A 23,817-nucleotide genomic window follows, 5' to 3' on the forward strand; every position below is an offset into this window, starting at 1 on the left:
TAGATGATAGTCTAGGATAAAGCGTTCTCTCGTCCATTCTTAGCCTGCCTCACAGTCCCCCTGAACCATATTATATTCCCTTCCGTTCAGCCGGTTCTGTAATGCAAAGGCCCGAAATGGATCAAGTCTAGATTTTCCTCAGGTTCTGACTCTCCCTTGTCACTTGGGCTCCTTTTCAATTTAAATGTTACTTAATGAGTTACCTACCTTGGGCAATGTCAACCCGCCACCTTCCCAACCTCTCCCAAACCCCTACGTGCTAAATCAACGTAAAATCATATAACATCGACCATTCATATCAAGTTGAAACTACAATATCCAGTTGGGAAGGTGAGGTGAGGTGAGGTGAGGTAACTGATCAATTTCAATAACTGTTTCCCGTATGTCATATCCCCATGTACGTCAATAAAGAAACAACTGAAACGCGCTATATTATACCCTTCGAATCATGATAAACCTGATTGAACCTGTATACATAGCCTATACTGTTCCCCTACATGTCAGCCCTCGGTGTCATTGATACCAGCTCGAGTAGGTTTTGTCATCAACGTAAACAGGCAGGCCAACATGGGTCAACAAAACCTTTGTGACACGGATCATCATGTGTCTGAGGACATACGTGGGTCTTAGCTGTGGTCTGATAGCTCTGGTTTCATAGGGGTGAAGTATGTAATTGTTACCGTATTACATCTAATAGGGGCGGTCGGGTAGCCTAGTGGTTAAAGCGTTCGCTCGTCACGCTGAAGACCCGGGTTCGATTCCCGACATGGGTACAATGTGTGAAGCCCATTTCTGGTGTCCCCCGCCGTGATATTGCTGGAATACTGCTAAAAGCGGCGTAAAACCATACTCACTCACTATTACATCTAATAACCACACCGCTAATTCCAAGGTTCGGATGGATTGGGATAATTGGTTTGTCAGCACCATACCCGCTCGTGGGCTTCAGTAAAGTGGTACCCGTCTTACATCTGCCTTACTTTGGGATTTTGTTTTACGCCGCATCTATCAATTTTCCAGCAATATCATGGTGGGGGACACCAGAAATGTGCTTCACACATTTTATCAATGCGGGGAATAGAACCCGTGACTTCGGTGTGACAAACGAGCGCTTTAACTACTAGGCTACCCTACCGCCTCTAAGGTTACACGTCATGTCAAAACTGAATTACCGTTCGAAACTCCCTCATTCGTACTTTACTTATGATAGTAGATCGAACGTATCTTCGTGTATTTCCTTGTAATAAAACCACTACTGGATCGTAGGGTAACCTAGTGGTTAAAGCGTGCGCTCGACACAAGGCCAGGGTTCGATTACCGACATAGGTACAATGTGTGATGCCTATTTGTGGCGTTCCGCGCAGTGATGTTGGAATATTTCAAGAAGCGTTCACAAATCACTCACTCACTCACTCACTCCAACCAAAGAACCAACCAAACAAACAAGCAAATAAACAAGCAAACAAACAACCAATGTTGCACTAAACAGAAGACTGCGCAAATCGTAGTTAGATCGCAGTGCTTAGCTCTTGCTTTGCAGGTAAGCATTTATTCTAACAATAATTGGCATAATCACAACAAAACTAGTGTCATTTTCGAATTTCCTTATATGTAGTATCATTTGCACATACGAAAGAGATATTAATTTTCATTAAAAAAATATCTATAGAACTAGAAATCTGTAGAAAGTTTTACGCCGCTTATATTCGGGCAATATCACGGCGAGGGACATCAGACATAGGCTTTATATATCCATACCTATGAGGGGAATCGGAAAGGAGCCTTCGGCGTGACGAGTAAATGCCCTACATAGAAGTCTGTAAGATAAAACACCAAGTATTTATTAGAGACAATAGTGTACCTGTCCTCTATACCTGTGGTTGACACCTGAGCGTCTGTGTTACACCTGAACATGGAATCAGGTGGTCCGGTAGATGCGTGCGACTGACGAAGGGGTATATTGCACAAACATATTCTAGACAGAGAAGGGTGTAAAAAGCCTTGCGCTTCCGGGTTACGACGCACAACATTGCAGGGTAGAGGGTTCAAAACAACCTTTTATTTTTACTTGTCGAAATCTCTTGATCCAAAAATGATTATTGTTTTGTCAATGTAACTAATTTAGATAACACGGTGTAATGAATAATATTATGGATCTGAGGCAGTATACAACCTATGCTGCCTTATGAAGCGTTAAACGGTTTACAATATTACCATCTCATCCCACCGGGTACCCACTGACTCTCCAGCCTCTCCCTCATCCCCGGAATGGTAAATGCTCGTTTCCATAACAGGCAGACCGCCTCCGTGGTCTAGTGGTAGAGCGCCCGCCCGGAGAGCGGAAGGTCCGAGGTTCGATCCCAGGCCGCGTCATACCAAAAGACGTTAAAAGATGGTACTTGTTGTTACCCTGTCTGGCGCTCGGCATTAAGGGGCTAAAACAAGGACTGGTCGGCTCGGAGTCAGTATACTGTGTCTGAGTGGGGTATTCATGTTAAACTGCGGCATGGTATCTCAGTGGGCTGGCACCAGCAGTCCGGAGTAGTACAAGCACCCCCCCCCACCCCCCCCCCCCCCCACCCCACCATAACAGGCAGGTCGCTATGACTGTTTGCACAATTTAGAAATTACTGGAATACATGGATGGCAAAAGATTTACGGGAAGGAAGATTCACTGCAATGTCGTTCAAAAAGAAATATATTGTCATAAAGTTTCAAGTCTTTACAATCTCTTATATATGGCTGTGCCTTGTTTGATCCCAGTGGGGGTTCCGGGTTAGAAATTGTCCCCAGCAACCTATACTGGTCGTAAGATGCGAACTAATGGATCGGGTTCGGTGACTGGATTGGTTTCGTGTCATCGTTGCACGTTGCTCATACCATCAGTCACTTCTTTATCTGATCCAGACCGGAACATTGCTGAGTGCGGCGTTAACAATCAAACATCGTTCTGTACAATGTGCCTGTTTTGTGTCTGCAGTGCCGGTGACCGAGGCGTGGAGGGATGAGCTGAAGGCTTTCACAGAACAACTGAACGCTGCCGAGGAGAGGAAGAGAGACCAGGAGAGGCCGAGAACCACCCAATACTCCGCGGAAACCGGGCGTCTCATCCCACCCCCCTCACGCAACATGTCCCGGGGGGCGTCTAGGAGGGGTAGGCCGCAGTTTGTTCCGACCATGCAACACATAGCGGCTGAACCTGACATTGAAAATATGGTAAGCATGACAATGTCCACACAAACATAAGGTTAAAGATTAATGTCCCCCATTTAACTTATACCTAGACTTTACAATGAGAATTTCGTTGATAAATCACCGATTCTTTTTTTATATTCCGTGGTCAAAGAAACCTTACCCTTAAAGGCGGATTTTGCGCGATCTGGAGCCTAAGAGGGACTTTGTATTATTTGGAGCCGTTGTGTGACTTTGAGTGAGTAAAGGGTTTCACGCCGCTTTGAACAGTATTCCAGTTGTATCACGGCTTGTCAGCTTAATGTAGGATGAAAGCCCATAGTGACGTAGGTCTAAGACGTTAACATTTTGGTGAAACACACGAGCCTCGGTCAGAACCCACGATCATGGTTTTCTGGCGTGCCCAAGGGACGCATCTCTGCACAGCAAATTGCGGCGCCTCAGAAGACTGGACCACCCGCGTCCCGACTTTACAAGATCTGGTACCGGTGTCGGACTCTGTTCCAGATGGGGTCCAGACATTTAGATTCGTGCCCCGCGTTAAAGCCAGGCTCATTAACGGCTAGATTTATATACATAATTCAATTAAATAGCAGCAGGTTATAAGGTGATGGGGTCACTTGAATCAACCGTGCAAGGACACAGAGGGCCCGAGGCTCTCTGTAACGTTATATCAGCGTTCAGTCAAATGTTTTTGCATTCGTAACCAAATCGTGTCATTCCGGAACAAGCCGAAAAACCTTCTTGCAGGTTATAGAAAGATGAGTAGTAACGAATAATCATTGAGCCGATGCGCGCTGTCCTAGTCTGGACAGGGAACCGTGAAGATCCGGGGTAGAGTAGATCTTTAGCAACCTATGCTTGCTGTAAAGAAACGACTATGCTTGTCGTAAGAGGCGACTAACGGGATCGGGCGGTCAGGCTCGCTTCCTTGGTTGATGCATGTCATCGTATCCCAATTGCGTGGATCGATGCTCATGATGTCTATCACTGGATTGTCTAGTCCAGACTCGATTATTTACAGACCGGCGTCTGGAATATTGCTGGAATATTGTTGAGTGCGGCGTAAAAACAACAAACAAAAAAATAAAAAAATTCTTCGGCAAGTCCTATCTACAGCGATAACGCGGAGATTACACCAGCAGTGTTCACAAATATGTACTGCGTAACGTTTATTGATGTCCGCGTGTTTGCACTCTGCAGTCTATTCATCGTTGCCAAGTGGTGTGAGATATCTGCACATTCAACGGGACATCCGTAGCTATCTGATTTAATACGCAGTCATTCAAATGTCAATATTCGACGCCGCTCGATACTAAGATGAACGTATTTACGACTCATCGATGAATTTTTTTTGTTAGGCCAAGGGAGAAGTTCAAAAGTTGTCAGATATAAAAAATAATTCTTTACGTTTGTATGCGTATGTGCATGAGTGAGTGAGTTGGATTTAAGGCCTCTTTGAACAGTATTCCAGTTATATCGCGGCGTGTCAGCTTACTGTGGGAGGAAAACCCGAAGTAATGCAGGTCTTAGACGTTTACCACTTTGACGAAACCTACGAGCACGGTTTGGTGCTGACAAACCGGGGAACATAATCGGGACTAACCGGTATCCGAACCATCATCAGTTTCTGGCGTGCCCAAGGGACGCAACTCTGCACAGGGCATTAAATTGCGGCGCCTTAGACGACTGGTCCCTCGTGCTCCCAGTATCTGTGTGAGGGAGGGAGAAGTTTTCCATCCGTAAAAGTAAACATTTCTTGGTTTTCAAGTCAGTAAATAACTGCTCCCGTCCTCACATCGTTATTCTGACTTGTATCACTACCGCGAGTACAACGACATAACACAAGCAGGATATTGTGTCAGTTCCCAGCCTACCATATTTGTGTTGGTGAAGTTCAGCTATTATTGTAGGTATTTTCTTTCAAAAATCTCTTTGAGGATGTAAACATTTCACAATTAAGTTTTATAACCACTTCAGGAATTAAGTTTAACCGACATCGAACTTGTGAACCGACCCCTAACCCTTCAATGACAGTATTGGGATATGTCCTGGCAGCCTAAGCTCCTTTCTCTGACACAGGCCTCGCTGTGTGTACTGTTGCTGTCTTGTGAGGAGTCATCGCGGCGACAGGAGTACTTGTGACACACGGCAACGTTAAGCAGTGCTATCTCCGCAGAAGAAATATACGACTCTCAATCACTGTGGTGTTGACGTGAGATAGGACATACTTTGTTTCTTTAAACTTTTGCTATTCGAAACTTACTACACCTTCCACACACTGAACGACCGGGTTAAGGCAAATAATTGCTTTAAGCTCAATGCTATATCTGAACAAATATATATATCTGTCAAAACGTTATACAAATAACACCGGCTCTAAAAAGATTCCTATCTATTAGCAACCCAACATTAAATATCATCTTTTGTAGTGTTGAAAATCTCGCGTATTACATACTAGTGCCAAGCTTCGATAGGATCCTGGGCTATCGTGTACAATGACACAACTCAGAGAACGATTATTTACAGAAATGTGCACTTATGTATATTGTGTCTTAAAATGAAACTGAAGATGCGCTATTTCCAAGGCAATGTCTAATACTATTCACTTGACAACTTCCCCAAATCACGTGACGATCCGGGGTAGAATAGGTCTTCAGCAACCCATGCTTGTCATAACGGTAGCCGACTAACGGGATCGGGTGGTCAGGCTCACTGACTTGGTTGATGCATGTCATCGTATCCCAAACTGCTTGGATCGATGCTCATGATGTCAGCACTGGATTGTCTGGTCCAGACTCGATTATTTACAGACCGCCGTCATATAGTTCGAATATTGCTGACTACGGAGTTAAACAACAAACAAACAAACACATCTGGACAGGGACAGGAGCCCAGTCGTCCATGGTGCCGCTATGTTCACTGCAAAGTTGCGTCCCTTGGACACGCCAGAAACCTAAGATCGTGGGTTCGAATCCCCACTCGCCCCGATTATGTGTTTGTCAGCACTATACCCGTGCTCGTGGGTTTCACCAAAGTTGTAAACGTCTGAGACCTACATCACTTTCCTCCACACCAGACCGCCTCCGTGGTCTTGTGGTAGAGCGTCCGCCGCGTCATACAAAAAGACGTTAAAAGATTGTACTTGTTGTTACCCTGTCTGGCGCCCGGCATTAAAGGGCTAAAACAAGGACTGGTCGGTTCGGAGTCAGTATACTGTGTCTGAGTGGGGTATTCATGTTACACTGCGGCATGGTATCTCAGTGAGCTAGCACTATAAATCGGCATCAGTCCGGACTAGTACAAGCAGCCACACACACACATACACGTGCATGCACGTCGCTATATAAGTGCAATAATCTTGGACGCGACGTTAAACCCATTTTACCTCACCTCATCCACACCAAGCTGACACCCCGTGATATAACGGAGATATTGTTCAAAACTAAACTAACCAAACTAACCCACTGACCCAATCTGGACACTCCGAATATCCCTGTCAGAAGTTGGGAAGTAAAACAGAGGGTCATGTACTTGGTGTTGACTGTGGGTTGGCTGTAGACCTGCAGACCTCATGCATTGTGGTAGCGTCGTCGTCAGTCGTTGTTGGTGTCGGTTTTGTAGCTGGATCATACGTGTATTGATGTAGTTGAATTATCAGACAAGTTGATCGATATTAGGAAGGTCAAAGGTCACATGACCTTACTAAAGACAGACATCCGCATACCTGATACAAATAAGGAATGAGGCGAGCCAAATTCAATTACGTTGGTATGTCATACGAAGACAGATGAAGATCGACGCTAGGTAAAATCACCCCGTGACGATTTATTTATTTAGGTCTTCAGCAACCGATGTTTGTCGTAAGAGCCGATTAAAAGGATCGGGTGGTCAGGCTCGCGGACTTGGTAGATGCATGTCATCGTATCCCAGTTGCGTGGATCGGTGCTAACGATGTCAATCACTGAATTGTCTGGTCAAGCGGTATTATGTACAGACCGCGGTCATATAGCTGGAACATAAACAACAAACAAAATACGTTAAGTTATTCAAGCTAAAAGAAGGCAGAGGTAATATGATTTCTGCAAGCGACCGGTCACCATGTTGTGTCGGGGTCGTTTGATTAGCCTTCTACTGCGTGTTAACATTTCAACCTAAGTCATCTTCGAGTACGAATAACATGTTGTCGTAATAATATCTTAATACAATTTATTTTCATTTAACTTTATTATCAATTGTTTCTTTAACCTTAATGACAGGCTTTATGTTCTGAATGACAGGTTTTATGTTTAATGCCATGTTTTATGTTCTCAATGACAGGTTTTATGTTCTTAATGAAAGGTTTTATGTTCTTAATGACAGGTTTTATGTAAATATAAAACGTCAACGACAGGGAATAATCAGTCTCGATTATCAACCGAAACATGACGTAATGCACGTTTCCATTTTAGGTAATTGTACATGGGTCAATCATGAGAACACTAATTCTGGCAATAGCGCCTTTGATCCTAACATAAATAAAGCATAGCATGGCTGATTGTTTAACTAAACAGGTAACAATTTCCGACGTTAACGTACTTCAACTTCATCGATATTTTCAAGAAGCCTCATCCCCATCATCACCTTGGGCTGTCATGTCCATGTGTCTTTGCTTCGTCTGACACAACCCGGGTCTAATCTCGACAAGCACGCAACCATGCTTCCCGAGAAGGAAATAAGATAAACAGGTTGGGGATTCCGGGGGCTTAAAATCATCACGGCGTCGTTAATCTTTAAATAAATCTCCGAGAGCGCTAAAACGAGTTTTCTTGTTCAGTGGGTCAGTTTAAAAATGTAAATTGCTTCATGAATACTTTCGTGAATCTGTGATCTGCTTAATCGTATGAGAAATGACAAAATATGTCAACTGTGGTCAGCTTGTCGGTTATGGAATCGCAAAAGACGACAGGCTGATAACTCTCCGGTTGATTACAATTTCCTTGTTGATATCACTATGGTAACCAATTATATTACATATTTTTCTGTTTAAAAGATTATTCAAATATTCATGAACATCTAAGTTTGCTTAAAAATATAAGATCGTAATATTGATAGGTTGTATTGTATTACATGTGTTTGCCTAATGTTTGCTGCCTCTACGCTTTCAGGTGTTGACGATGTTGTGCCAGATCCTACAGACAGAAGATATCAATGCCGTGCAGTCGTGGTTGGTGTCAGCGGGAGACAGAGGTAAGATATATGCTCAGCAAAGGTAGAAGAGTACTCTTGTAATGTAGGTCCTGGTGCATTGGTTTACATCCTCACCTGTGCAGCAGTATACGGCTCTACAACCTCACCTGTGCAGCAGTATACGGCTCTACATCCTCACCTGTGCAGCAGTATACGGCTCTACATCCTCACCTGTGCAGCAGTATACGGCTCTACATCCTCACCTGTGCAGCAGTATACGGCTCTACATCCTCACCTGTGCAGCAGTATACGGTTCTACAACCTCACCTGCTCTACATCTTCACTGTGTTTGTTTGTTTGTTTGTTGTTTAACGCCGCACTCAGCAATATTGCAGCCATATGACGGCGGTCTTTAAATTATCGAGTCTGGACCAGACATCATGAGCATCGATCCACGAAATTGGGATACGATGACATGCATCAAGCAAGTCAGCGAGCCTGACCACCCGATCCCATTAGTCGGCTCTTACAACAAGCATAGTCGCCTTTTACAGCAATCACGGGTTGCTGAAAACCTATTATACCCGGATCTTCACGGGTCTCTTCACTGTGCAACGGTACAGCAGGCCCCAGCAACCTATGCAACCTTGTCGTGCAAGGCGACTTAATCGATCAGGTGGCAAGGCTCGATGACTTGGTTGCTTGTGTGTTATCATAACCATATAACATGAATCAGTGATTTCCCTGATCCAAACTCGATCATTTCCGTAGATAATTGAACATGGGGATGGTTATAATATGGTACAATGTATCTTGTATTTCCCAAGAGAACAAAATGAGAAGGTTATGTTTTAGTACAATGTATCTAGGGTTGGGACGGGTGGGTCCTGAGTAGGACCGTGGTTAGTCACGTGATATATTGTTTAATGACAAAAAATACTTACTGGAGCTCAGTGGTTGCACTACAAGTCGTTTATGATCGCATTTCTTTCTGACGATGCTCTCGTTCCTTTTGCCCCAAATATGTTTCTAGGTTTGTCAGCACCATACCCGTGCTCGTGGGTTTCACCGAAGTGGTAAACGTCTGAAACCTGCATCACTTCGGGCTTTCCTCCCACATTAAGCTGACACGCCGCGATATAACTGTAATACTGTTAAAAGCGGTGTTAAACCCAACTCACTCACTCACTCGTTCCTTTTGAGTAAGTGAGTATTGTTTTACGCCGCTTTTAGCAATATTCCAGCAATATCACGGCGGGGGACACCAGAAATGGGCTTCACACATTGCACCCATGTCGGGAATCGAACCCGGGTCTTCGGCGTGACGAGCGAACGCTTTAACCACTAGGCTACCCGACCGCCCCGTTCCTTTTGACTTGCATATGTTGGGTAATGATAAAACTTCAGTGTACCATGATCTGACCGTTTGATATTTGTATCTAAATAGTTGTTGACAGGGCTGCGGTAAAACAATACCCAATCAGACATTTTGTTCCCAACTCTTGAGACCTACAGTGGGTACCCAGGTAGGGTCGGGTAATAGGGTGTCGGGTAGTAAGTTTGGACTTGTCCCAGCCCTAAATGTGTCCCTTCCTTCCCCAGAGAAGACGATGGTGTTGGACATGATCAGGACTGTCGTGGCGGGGAGGGAGGAGTACAACCACCAGCTTCCTGCCGAGGTGGTCGGCGAGAGACCCAGGACGGTGCTGCCACCTATCAACGACAGGCAGATCATCGGAGAGAGCAATGATGACAACATGATAGACAGGTGAGGCAGAGATGTGTAACCAGATGTCATTGTGAGTTGGGCATAATGACGTTTTGAACAGTGTTTCAGTTATGTCACAGCTGTCACTGACAGCTTAACAGGGGTGATATCACTTGGGTGAAACCAACGAGCACAGCTTGGTGATGACAAATATAGTAACATAATCAGGGCGAATTTTGGATTCGAACCCATGACCATAGGCTTGAGGCGCGCCTAAGGAACGCAACTCTGCATGTCGAAATACGCTGCCTCACACGGGGACACCCATGCCACCATATGTGCTGTATACTTCATTTGACTTTGAAACGTGTACGTAGTGTAAGTATGTCTTGTCTGGCCACACCATAGAAGGGAACCTCGAATAGGCTTGACAAACTGTAGAATTGAACCTACTAGTCGTTTTGACTGGTCAGTGTTTTTACCATAATACCCTAACAGACCCTATGTTTCATCTAATATACTAAATGGGAACAAGTCTCGTTGTTATCATTTTCGATTATCCAGTGTATCCATTCCATAATGACAAATAATGCACTGGATAATTGAACACTGTGTGGTTTAAGGCCGTTTTTTTCAGCATGTCTGATATCACTGCGTGTCAGCCCGATTTGGGAGGAAACCCCGAAGTGATGCGGGTCTTTGGGCGAATTTGGAATTTGAACCCACGATCTTAGGTTGCTGACATGCCTAATGGATGCAACACCTCATAGCAAATTGTTGTTCAGTAGGCAACAGGGCCATTCGTGCTGCCTCTACCAAAATGAACACCATAACATGATGTTAGGCTCCTGAACAAGAATAACCGTGAAGCTAACATGGAGTCAAACTTGATTCGACTATTTCTCTCCTTAGGTTGACTTTGGTGGATGAGCCTGTCATTCCGAAAGGACCGTCGATGATGCAGAGGGCGGTTACCATGGATCCCGTACAGACAATGCCAGGAATCCCTGCAGTCCCTCCTCCCCAGGCCGAGCCTGCCATGCCGGTTCCCGCACCCTCCCCACCTCACATACCCATGAAACCAAGCTCGCCCAAGGCCATCATAGAAGATGATGGTAAGCACTGATACCGTCGGGACGGTGTCTGGCTTACTCACAAGACATGGTTTGGTTACATTTGTTACAATTGTATACAATTATTACATGACCTGAGGTGGAAACTGTATACTCTTTGGTTGCATGTTTGTGGTAGCTAGGCCACAGTAAATTAATGCATTCATTAAAAAGGGTTTTCCTTCTTCTTGTAATCTTGAAACACTAATCATTCAGCAGGTTACAGGTTACTGAAAGGGAACTATTGTGAAGTAAGGGTCGTCGTATACAAGATATTAGTTTTTTAAATGAATGAGTAAAAGGTGTGTCATTTGCTGTTTTCTTGTCTGCTTCTATTAACGATCCATGACAAACAAAATGTTTGGACATTTGATACAATTTAATACTATTCACCAGACAACTAATTTTAGTGTGTATCAGAAAACGTATAACTTTATGGGTAACAAGTTCTAGTTTCTTTAATTTACTGATGTTTTTGTAGATTCTTACACCCCAATAAGTACTTGCCCTGTGTTCCTATCCCTTAACATGGTCCACAATTCTTTCAAAATACATTTTCTATCATTCAGAAATACCAATCAAGCCTCCTACAAATGAAGTTTTCAAACATATGACATCCCGTCCACCCACACAAGGCGGACGTATCTCAGCAGCTAACGACATGAGGCCCCCTGGCACAGCAGATGCCAGACTTAAATACACCAAGTCACCATTTGTGAATGGAGCAGTTCCAGACAACATGTGGAATCAACAACAATCATTAAACAACAACACGTTTTAAATAAACCCAGATAGGAACAATTATACATTGATTAAGGTATTCATGTGGAACTTGATGTGGTGCCTTACCTAATGGATGTTTCAGTGAAGACCAACTTTTTTATAAATGTGATGAGAAAGTTTACATGACGTCCAAACTCCTGGAAATATTTATTAAACTCACCTTATAAACATGGCTCCATGGATAGTGCCTCTAGGAGAGAGTATACTATCCCCTAACATTCAGTCATATGACGGATATCAGTAGTTTATATTTTCGTTGCTTGTAAAGCATCCTATTTCGAGAAACTGATTTCTTGCTGGAGTCATGGCAACATGAGGTAGGGTCATGGTGACATGAATTATTGTCACGGCAACATGAGCTATATTGCTATGGTATAATGAAGGATCGTCAGTCTCAAATGGCATCTTGCGACAGTATTATGAAATCTATACTACTCAAAAGAAGTTAAGGGCCACCTGATTCTTTCATATTACTAGCATGACAGATTAACTTCAGTTATATGAAAAAATCGGGTGGTCCTTAACTTCTTTGGAGTAGTATAGTTACTTACACTTGTGTTTTGTTTCCATTCACAGAGTGATGTAGTTTGAAGGCTGTAGTAGGTGTACAGGAACAGTGTATGTTGTCATGGTTGACAAAAGCTCAAGCATTGGCTGTGATAGCTTTCCATTATACAGGGTGAATGGGGAAATGCCATGTAATCTGTTCTCCAACACTTTACATATTTTCAGTTCATTGAAGTGCCTCTATTATTCATATTGTAATATTAATAGCACTCTTGATTCAACTTCAGTGGAAATATTTTTACCACTCTTTTTATGTCAATAATGCAACACCTATATGTAATCTGTATTAAGTGATACAGTGACGTTAAGATTTTATCAGATTTATACAAATTATAACAACTGTAAACTAATGATCATGAAACACAGTATATCTCAAGTTTTTGTGTGTGTCCTCCACCAAATTGCACAATATTAAAACTAGTTGTATAAAATTGTGTAAATAGTATTTCCTTGATCAAAGCACTGCATTTACCTGCTGCTCCCCAGTCTGGACCAAGCATCACCAGACATACCCTATCTTATGTTAGTATGGTTAGCTGTATAGAATATATCATTTCAGGAATTCTCGACTAATCAAACTGAAGGGGTTATGCTGACATTTCAAAGTTGTATTCACTTGTACATATATACTTAAATGTGAGCAAGGTTTCAATCAAACTATCACATAAATGACCAGTCATATATTATAGGGGAGGTTGGGTCAGAGGGAACCAGAGGAGGGTCAACGAAAAATATGATAATCTCTAAGGGAGGGTCATCAACGGAGTGCTTTTGCATTTTGTCCTTTCAGGGAGGGTCAAGAAAAATGTACAAAGACATGGGGAGTGTCATCGAAAAATAAGACAACCATTTGGGGAGGGTAATTTTTTTCAGTACATTAGTGCATCAAAATCCTCTGACTCACACACCCCTGTAATAAATGGCTGGTCACTTATATTGCTGACGTGTTGTTGCCCTGTGTTCCTGTTGTGTCTTAACACCTGTGTGTTCACAGCCTGTGATAAGTCTGTACATAGCAGCAGAGTGGAATAAATCTAACACCGTTGACTGTTGTCTCGTTTTTCATAGCTTTAATCCCATACATCCGTCAGAGTTAAATATCATAAAGTGCAGGTTTAAAAAACCTTGACAAGTTTACATCAAAAGTAGGACATTTCTTTCAATTGCACACTGAGTCAAAGTAATACCATACATTGGCATCCGATTCTAACTTACTCAGTCCTTGTATTCATTTTGTCTTGATAGGGACAGTTGTCTCCCATGTCAAACTCAGTCACCGGCAAATAACCTTTAGAGTGAGCGAGTGGATGTTGTATGCCTCTAGGACATGATGACACATTATTCACCATGTCCACTAGGACAATGACACACCATCAGCCATTGCAACGTTTAGGGCATGATGACACATCATCTGCCATGCCTTCCTCTAGAATACGATGACATACCACCATCCAGGTGTCCCCCTAGAGCATGATAACACCATCATCCAGGTTGACCTCTAGGACATAATGACACACCATCAATCAGGTCGACCTCTTGGACATGATGACGTACCATCAGTCAGGTCGACCATTTGGACACAATGACATACCACCATCCAGGTGTCCCTCTAGGGCATGATAACACCATCAACCAGGTCAACCTCTAGGACATAATGACACACTATCAGCCAGGTCGACCTCCAGGTACTCATTACTCATATGATGTTTGATATGAGTTTCTCAAATACAAAGCACAGTTTAAAGTAGTCATACAGCTGTATTAGTGGTTGATGAGAGGAGCCTCATACTGACATTGATTTCACAATGGTTGAAAAAGAAGAACAAGTAATAATAATGAAATGTGCATTTTTATGAATATCTGAAAAATGAAATTCCACTGGGCACTGAACCAATGTCTAAACACACTGCTCTGTTTGTCCATTCCTTGAGGTCAAATGGCAGTCCTATATTTCCTTAAAGTTGGCTTGACAGTCACTTTCAGAGCCAGCATCAGCTGGTATTGGCGTTTATTTGTTTACTACTGTTTACATCACTACACACTTCACTATTGACTGTTTCAGCTTTCACGGCAAGATCTTTATTAGGATCATCCTGTGCATCTTCCATTTCTTTTTCTTTCAATCCTTTTCTCTGAGGGAGGACTTGGAAAAATGCCTTCTTCCAATCTCTGGTCTCTGTGTACCTCAAGAGGATCTCGAATACTGAAAACAGATCCAGAATCATCAGGGACCATTAAACAACTATGGTTCACTTACGCTCCTATGTTTGTCAACACCATACCTGTGCTTGTGGGTTTCACCAAAGTGGTAAACGCCTCTGACATACATCACTTCAGGCTTTCCATCCACATTTAGAAGCATGTCAAACCAAATCTTGGATTTGTACCCACAGTCATAAGTTCCTGGATCACCAAAGGGAAGAAACTCTGCAGAGTGAACAGGTCACTCATTGCACCCTAACCTACAATGTAAATGTGTTTGTTGATTGTTTACACCACAGTCGGCAATATTCCACTAACATCATGTTGGCCTGTAAATATTGAATCTGGGCCAGGCAAACAAGTGGTTGATAGCATGAACTTCCCCCATGCTGTCAAGGATGATGACACACAATGAGCAAAGTCACAGAGACAGATCCCCATCTAAGCTGGGTTCAATCTACTGGGGTCCTATGCCAACCTGGAATCCCCACTACACAACATAATGTGTATTTCCCAGTCAGTAATCCTTCCAATAACCTCAACAGACCTTATTAACATTAGGACTGCCTCCATGGTCTAGTAGATAGAGCGCCTGCCCAGAGATGGAGATGGCACTTGTTGTTACCCTGCCTGGTGCTCGGCATTGAGGGGGTAAAAGAAGGACTACTTATCACGGAATCAGTATGCTGTGTCTGAGTGGGGTTTCCATGTTTAACTGCAGCATTGCATCTCAGTGGGATGGCACTAGAAAACCTGCATTAGTCTGGACCAGTACAAGCATCCACACACACGCACACACACATGTACATGCATGTTGTTATATAAGTACTATAATCTTGACCATTAAACCACATTTCACCTCACCTCACCACCTTATTATTAATAATCATGTGTATTCATATTTCCCTAGACATCAAACACAAGGTGCATGCTCAAAGCGCTAACATTATTACCCCAGTCTATGGATATAACCCCTCAGCTCACTGGGTAGTATACAACCCAAACTGCGTGTGAGGCACCAGAAGGTAAACTGTAACATTAACATCTCATCCTACCAGGTAATTAATTCACTGCTGGGTGAAGAGAGGCACATTTTAAAGAAGTCACTTGCCTAAGGCGACACCACATGTGCTACATGTGCTTAAGTGTGGGGTAGGACCGAAGAACTCTCATGAGTCAAGCTGCTGAACAAGGTCACCCATCCAACTATTCTCTGTGGCCGACATTGCCTAACTTCAACTAATCTGTGACCTGTGTACAGTACCATGGGCTGACATATCTACATTAACCCTTTCTCTTTGCAAGGGACTAGCAAAAAGCAGTACTCATCAAGCTCATTTGTGAAATCCCAGTCCTTAATGAATGAATTAATATCATAGTCACTTACCATATTAATACAAAATAGGCTAACATACCATATACAGGGACATATAAATGACTCAGTTAATGTCTAAATGTAAAGAAACGTAGATGTAACCATGGTAACGAAGACCAAAAGAAGCCATACAATCAGTCCTGTCTACAAGACCAGGGACCCGTTTCACAAAGCAATCTTAGCGCTAAGGCAGTCGTAACAACCATACTTTAACATAGACTTGTGACAGTCATAATGCTATGATCCCTTTCTGGAACAGGTCCCTGGGCCTTATCTAGGCTCAGTGAATGATATTTGGCCTAAGTCTGCAGTAAATGTCAGTAACAATTCCAAAATTAGAATAAATACATTCAAAATTCATGTCAGTACTTATGTTATGGCTCTGTAGAGGTGACTTGTACTTCACTGCTAAAATACCAATAATGATGAAGAGGATTTAAAGATTTTACAATATTGCATTGAATAATTGAATACAATGTTAAAACACCTCTGAATTAAAGAAACTAAAAACTTTTAAAAAGACGAATTGTACAAAATAATTCCCCCCCCCCCCTTAATTTGCCTGCCAAGTGCATTTAGTTTAGAATCTCAGACACATTCCTGAAGATATACTTTCACAACATGGGACTCTTACCGTGGTTTATGGTGAGGACTTTGCGTGTCTTCATGTCCACATATTCTGCTATGGGCAGCTGGGCGTGGCTGACCTCTCTGTCCACTGCCAGCTGGTGGCACATACCCTGGGGACACAGGACACAGAGTGGGTGAGTGAGGGAGTGAGTTGGGTTCAACATTGATTTGAACAGTATTTCAGATATAAAACGGGAGTGTCAGGGGAATAGTCTGAAGTGATGCAGATCTTAGAAGCTTACCACTTTTGAGAAACCTACGAGCACAGACATGGTGCTGACAAATCTAGAAACATAACGTAATCATGGTGAACTGGGATTTGAACCAATAAATGATCTTCTGGTTCTGCCATGCTTGAGGGGCACAACTCTACACAGCGAATGGCAGAAAGCTGGGGAGCTGTGGTGTATTTCAGTTTGATCATCACTGGTCGTGGTGTGACACAATTCATTAATGTTTGCCACTCTGGTTTGTTTGTTTGTTCTTTAATGCTGCACTCAGCAATATTCCAGCTATATGACTGAATATATTTTCACTGATTCATGCATACAGGCATGACTTGCAACACTGGTCACCTTGTGATGGTTGTGGTCGACCAGTCCCCCGATGATGTACACCTTGTCATCCTCCAGCTCCTGCAGCACATTGGGGGAGTCACTGGACAGGTACACCACATCCCCCTTTGGGAACAGGTCCAGGTAGTTCTCCGTCTTGAAGTACACCTGTAACAGACCGATACCTGGAGACACACAGACACTCTATTGTTATGTAATTTCACTGAAGCAATATCTCCTGATGAAGCGAGCTTTGAATGATAAATATCAAATCCCACAAGAAAATATGATGGAGTGTCACAATCCACAATATTACAGCATCTCACAGAAAGCTGTAAATAATCAAGTCATGACAGGCCAATGGTTGAAAGCATGAGCAACAATCCCCATGAGCAGGATGTGTTGACACACTGTAAGCCTGGTCAGATAGCTGCAAGCATGGGAGTCTACACTGCCCACAACATCAACAAAAGAAAGACAATCAGGCCACTATTCACAGAGCGATCTTACCACTAAGACTGTAAGAAGTCTGCATCAAAGTGCGGGAGTTACCACTAAGATTGCTTCATGAATATGGCCTAGCTTGTCTAGTGTATGCTAACCAGGTGCTAATAGTTGAGGGTTGTTTGTTTGTTGTTGAACACAGCACTCAGGTATGTTTCAGATGGTGGCGGTCTGTAAATAATCGAGTCGGGACAAGACAATCGAGTGACTGATATCATGAGCATCAATCAGTTTACTCTACGCAATTGGGATACAGTGACATGCATCAACAAAATCAGCAAGCCTGTTAGTCGCCTCTTACAACAAGCATGGGTTGTTGAACATCAATTCTAACCCGGACCTTCACAGGGGGTATCAAGTCTTACGGTTTAGTTAGGATGAAACACACCATCCATCGATCCTACTGAGCTCACATAGTTGTCTATGCGCCTACATAATTCTCATCAAATTCACTCAAGCTAGGGTATCTTAGACCAAGTCTGCCCTGGCATACCCACAGGGAGGGCAAAGTTATCTCCCCTGGAGACTTCCACTACCGCTCCTTCCATGAAGGTTGTTCTACATATTTCACCAAACACATAGCATCAATATTGTTCTTGTCACATCCATGGTTTGTATACTAAGGAAGATTAATATGTACTAATGATTTGTTTTCATCGAAACTTGTTAATCAGTACGATTTCACCAGGAATGACATCATCCAGATCAACAGGTTCCAGTGTACGTACATCCCATCCTTTGTAGTCACCAATCTGATCTAGTCTCTGCTGCGCCTTGCCGTTAATGCCACACACGTAGAACTAGAACAACAATAGTCACAATCTTCATTAAACCATTAGGGGTGCAACTCGGCACAAGCCCACTGGTTATTTTGTCTAATGTTCAAATTATCCTAACAGTTGGTCTGTTTAATGCCTCACTCTGCAATATTCCAGCTATATGATGGAGGTCTGTAAAGAATCATGTCTGGACCAGATATTCCAGTGATTGACATTATGAGCATTGATCCACACAATTGGATATGATGACATGCATCAACCAAGCCTGAACACCCAATACCATAAGTTGCCTCATACCACAAGCATGGGTTGCTGTAGGCCTATTCTAATCCAGACCTCAGGGCTAGTACCGTATTTTCTTGAGTATAGTGTGCACTTTTTTTCGGAAAAACACAGCTGTGTAGAAGGGGGTGCGCATTATACACGAATTATGAGTTTGGATGTTTTTTCCTCCCATGGAAAGACATTACGTACCGTGAGCACGAAACACCGGAAATACCATGTCAACAAATCCATACTGAAGTACGCAAAATAATTATGTAATTACACTGTCTGTCTATAAAAAGTATTCTTTGTATTTCTGAACTTATGTTTGTAACTTACTTCATTAATTTTATTCAAAATTCCTTATAATATTGTTTTTATTAATTTCGGCGAAATCGTGTGTGAAGCGATCGGAAGATCGCACAACTCACCGTTATTAACAGCAACCACGGTCAGAATACCGCTATTGACGCCTTGAATTTAGAATTTAATATCTCTTAGGGGTGTCCTTATATGTTATCACTATTCAGGAGGATATATGTTTCTGGTAAAGTTGCAATCTTAAGCTTCACGTAACACCTTCTTAAGATCTTTCAAAAATGTTAGTTTCACCCATTGGGATTCGGGGTAAAAATTGGTCCCCAGCAACCATGTTTGCCATGGATTGGGTGGTCAAGTCCTGTGACTTAGTTGATGGAATAGAATTCTTAGCTTCAGACTTAACTTGAGTTCCATCATGAATCATAGGTCTTACTCCATATATATGATGAGAATCATTTTCAGTTGACTTAAATGAACTTGTGCCAGTTATATCATATATTTAGCATTTAGCTTATTTGACAGGGTTTTTCTCAACAATCTGTTACATGTGTTTTATGGAAATTTTCAGTTAATCATGTCCTGAATCTCAGTAATCCAGTTAGTCTGAACATCGAACATACCCATGATCATAATTCACTACTTCAGACCAAGAGATTAAGTTCCTTAAATGTAGACAGCAGATGCAACCATGATGGACTGTACCTGAAGTGGGTTGTTTGCTCGTCTGTTGGCGGAGTAGCTATGTTGTATCTGCTGGACCAGATGGCGCACATCCTGCAGCAGACACAATACAAATATAAACATGCATTATAAGGACAGCGCAATATTCATTATATCAGTCAATGCAGACACAATACAAATATAAACATGCATGATAAGGACAGCACAATAGTCATTATATCAGGCAATGCAGACACAATACAAATATAAACATGCATGATAAGGCCACGCAATATTCATTATGTCAGGCAATGCAGACACAATACAAATATAAACATGCATGATAAGGACAGCACAATAGTCATTATATCAGGCAATGCAGACACAATACAAATATAAACATGCATGATAAGGCCACGCAATATTCATTATGTCAGGCAATGCAGACACAATACAAATATAAACATGCATGATAAGGACAGCGCAATATTCATTATATCAGGCATGTGAGTATGGTTTGAACATTCTTTAGCCGCTTTTAGCAATATTCCAGCATCATCAGGCCCAGGGTCACCAGAAATAGGCTTCACACATTGTACCCATGTGGGGATTCAAACCTGGGTCTTAGGCAGGACCAGCAAATGCTTTGACCACTGGGCTACCCCATATGAGACATGGTCCAGCTTGAGCCTACTTCAGCATTGGTTAGGGATATTCAGGTATATATCATTGAGGGAGACAGTGGGTATGACACTGTAAGAGATGGGGCTGTCAGGACTGAGTGAGTTTGGCTCAACGCTGCTTTAAACGGTACACCAGTTACATCCCAGTGTCTCAGCTTGATGTGGGAGGAAAGCCTGAAATGGTGCAGGTCTTAGATATTTCCACTTTTGGTATGGTGCTGACAAACCTAAACACATAGCTGGGGCAAACCAGGATTCTAACCCAATCATAGGTTTCTGGGGTGCCAGGGGATGCCACCCTGCAGTGAGTTGCAGCGCCTTACACGATTGGGCCACCGTGCTGTCAGGAAGCAAACCTCACACTACAGTGTAATAACAAGCACTACAACCTACAGTCACATCCAGCCAAGTTCCCTACCTTCTCGGTCATGTGTTCGTCAAAGGAGCAGTCTATGACTGCCTTCACTTTACACCCTGAGTTCTGCATGCAGTTCTTCTTCAGGGATTTCCTGGACGGCCCTATATCCTGCCCTCTCTCTCGGGCATCTTCAAACTTCCGCTTCTTCTTCAACCTCTCCTGTTTTCTGAAACACAAGGAGGTAACCATAACAACACTGAAGAATTACGTGCTGTCCAACATTGTATTCACAGGTATCCAAACAAAACGGACAAAATAGGCATAAGCAATATTTTTACATTCCACCCTTCTATCAAGGTATAACAGGGCTCCATTCTCTAATCATGTTAACGTTATGGTATGGAATATTTTACACCATGCTAACCATGGCTGATATATGATAAAGTGGGACTTATGCTGAGCACAGGCTAATATTGGAGGCATAGTCTGGGTATCTTCAAGCTTTCAATGGAAATCTAGCCTCACATGTGGCATATTTAAGGACCATCTTAAATGTATGATTCTAGCCTGTTGAGCACCTGATACCAGAACCTGAGACCTGAACTGTCTTGTGTGAAAACACCCCTAGTGATCTAAGCAATAACCTTGTCTACCATGTCTACTGATTGAAGCTTCAGTAAAATCTCTTAGGCTGCATGGTATGTTAGTGAGTGAGTGAGTTGGGTTTAACACGGTTACTAACAGTATTCCAGTTATATCATAGTGTGTCAGCTTCATGTGGGAGGAAAGCCCAAAGCAATGCAGGTCTCAGGCATTTAGCACTTTGTTGATACCCACAAGCACAGATATGGTGCTGACAAGCCTAGAAACAATCGGGCGAACCAAGATTCAAACCCACAATCATAGGTTTCTGGCAAGACCAAGGGACGCAAGTCTGCACAGCAAAGAGTGGCGACTTAGATAACTGGGCCTTCTGAGCCCCCCATCTATGGCATAAAACACTGTAGACTTAAAGCATATAAAATTGCAGCCAAGTTGGTCTTTACCAAAAAGAATACTCACAAGTCCAAAATAATCATGTTCCCCAGTGTCAGACACAAGGGGCCCATGGTTCTTTGAGGTTTAATGATATAGTATTCAAATTTAGAGCCACTTAAAAAATTAATATAAAGTTAAAAAAAGTTTAAAATATCCACCATATCATGACCATGATAATGATTCCTGGGCTTCCTCACTGAACACTGGCAATATAGATTAGTTACACATAAATAATCATAAACCAGGGTTACAGCTGTAACAGTCCTATGCCAAAAGGACATCAAGTGAAAACAACCTCAACGGCTTAGCAAAAACGGCCCCACATAAAATGTATATGTACATTGTGTGCATATATTCAAACAAATGAAACATAACAGATGAATACAGTCATTGGGGGAAAAAAATAAGAATAAAAACAAACTGTAGGACTTTCATTCTTTACTATTAATTAGTTATTACACCTCACAAACTCATCATTTTCAAGGACATGTGAAAATTAATTTTGTATGGTTTAATATTATATATTCTGCTGATAATTATGTGCGTAAATATTTTTGATGGAAACAACACAATTTTAACATGTTTTAGTGGAGAGCCATCATCTGGTCTGAAACTGTAGAATAAGCCATTTTTTTTATAAGTATCCTATGGCATGTTTAAAGCATAACATGACTTGATAAGATATTTTGTTTCATAAACCACACCCATGTGAAAGGGGTGTTGTTATAAAATAAACATTTCATACCAATAGCTTTTTTTCGACTTTTGTGGAAATTCAGAAGATTTGTTTTAATCAAATGGTGGCATAATAAAGTGACATCGATTCAACAAGTTATTGAAATCTATTCACATTGTTCAGTGGTTACCCTCAGGGTATGAGTTTATCCAATTATTAAATAAACACCTAGTCCTTATTAGTCAACTAATTAACCTGTTTACTCAAGACAGACAAATGTATGACTCAGCATCTGTTGTGAGGTGACTGCCTAAACAGGATTTGTAATCAGCACACAACAATTCTTGCACCTCAGATGTCTCTACACTCAAAGTGTGTCCCGTCTTCCGTCTTCGGAACAATGTTCAATTATGCAAATAAATACTAAATCATTTGTTTATTATGTATTGAGGGTTGAAACCAATGAAGAGTGGGGTCATTTCACCAATTAGGCCATTTTATCTGGCACCATCAGTTACCATGGTTACCATGCTTACTGACCAAAATGTACCGAGCCAGTAGCTGGCTATAGAGAATTGTCCACATACCGCTTCTATCCTTAGCTACCGGTATAATAAGTCACACGTTTATTAACATTTTTACCACATGTCGTGTTCAACGGGGGACTAATTTTCACCGGCTGTTAAAAATATAAATATGATAGAATCAGAAAGTCAAAGATGTGTGTTGGGAACCGCCCGATCGAAACCCTGTCCGCAAATTCGTCATTGTCATATGAAATCAAACACATATTTATCTGAAACCTTTTCAACATTTTCGTTTCTTCCCATCGTTTGTGTTTTAGTAGTCGTTTCCTCGCCCTCTTTGATAAGCCCTTCATTTCCTCGTCGTCATCTGAATAATCATGGCTTTCGCTTTCACGTTCATCTTCAGAGTTGGAACACACTCCATCGTCTTTTATCACACTATCGGCTTCTTGTTGCTCGGGTTCACTCATGATGACAGACCTGCAGTTTCATTAATAAAGTGAAAATACTTCAAAATAGTGTTGAAAAGAGACCATCAACAACCCCCATCCCATGCACATACATGGACGCAGACATCTTGCTTCTCGCGTTTTCTCGTGGGATCAACACACGTCGTCTGCTATTGCTACAAGTTTTACATTATAACACTAATTGCAACAAAAACTGTTATTCCACGGTTTTAATAGTTATCTTTCAAATCTGTATGTTTAACATT

General features: G+C 42.2%; 2 protein-coding genes across 2 annotated transcripts in view; one reads left to right on the forward strand and one right to left on the reverse strand.

The window, feature by feature from the left end:
* Positions 1-12,456, forward strand: part of LOC139468978 (uncharacterized) — a 33,011-nt gene extending 20,555 nt beyond the window's left edge. Inside the window, exons 4-8 of the mRNA XM_071251118.1 lie at positions 2,981-3,216; positions 8,340-8,421; positions 9,964-10,129; positions 10,982-11,184; positions 11,751-12,456. Of these exons, the coding sequence (XP_071107219.1) occupies positions 2,981-3,216; positions 8,340-8,421; positions 9,964-10,129; positions 10,982-11,184; positions 11,751-11,962 (899 nt within the window). The 3' untranslated portion in view covers positions 11,963-12,456. The remainder of the gene's footprint in view (positions 1-2,980; positions 3,217-8,339; positions 8,422-9,963; positions 10,130-10,981; positions 11,185-11,750) is intronic.
* Positions 12,457-14,254: 1,798 nt separating this feature from the next.
* On the reverse strand, positions 14,255-23,674 carry LOC139468979 (tRNA methyltransferase 10 homolog A-like). Its single transcript, XM_071251120.1, has 7 exons — positions 23,379-23,674; positions 20,922-21,087; positions 19,863-19,934; positions 18,525-18,596; positions 17,314-17,460; positions 16,743-16,848; positions 14,255-14,734 (listed from the first exon to the last, which is right to left on the reverse strand). The coding sequence occupies exons 1-7, from the start codon at positions 23,570-23,572 to the stop codon at positions 14,523-14,525; spliced, it is 969 nt and encodes a 322-aa protein (XP_071107221.1). The 5' UTR covers positions 23,573-23,674; the 3' UTR covers positions 14,255-14,522.
* Between the last annotated feature and the right edge of the window lie 143 nt (positions 23,675-23,817).

This window comes from Haliotis cracherodii, unplaced genomic scaffold (genome assembly GCF_022045235.1).
Source record: "Haliotis cracherodii isolate W230 unplaced genomic scaffold, xgHalCrac1.p SCAF_2, whole genome shotgun sequence".
NCBI lineage: Eukaryota > Metazoa > Mollusca > Gastropoda > Lepetellida > Haliotidae > Haliotis > Haliotis cracherodii.

Bases quoted from the DNA above. Each gene is read 5' to 3' on its own strand.
- LOC139468979 (XM_071251120.1), bottom strand. From the start codon at position 23,572: ATGAGTGAACCCGAGCAACAAGAAGCCGATAGTGTGATAAAAGACGAT. The intron at 17,461-18,524 runs GTACGTACACTG...GGTCTGTTACAG, and splicing joins GTGACTACAAAGGATGGGAT to GTGTACTTCAAGACGGAGAA. The intron at 16,849-17,313 runs GTGACCAGTGTT...CTGTGTCCCCAG, and splicing joins TCGACCACAACCATCACAAG to GGTATGTGCCACCAGCTGGC.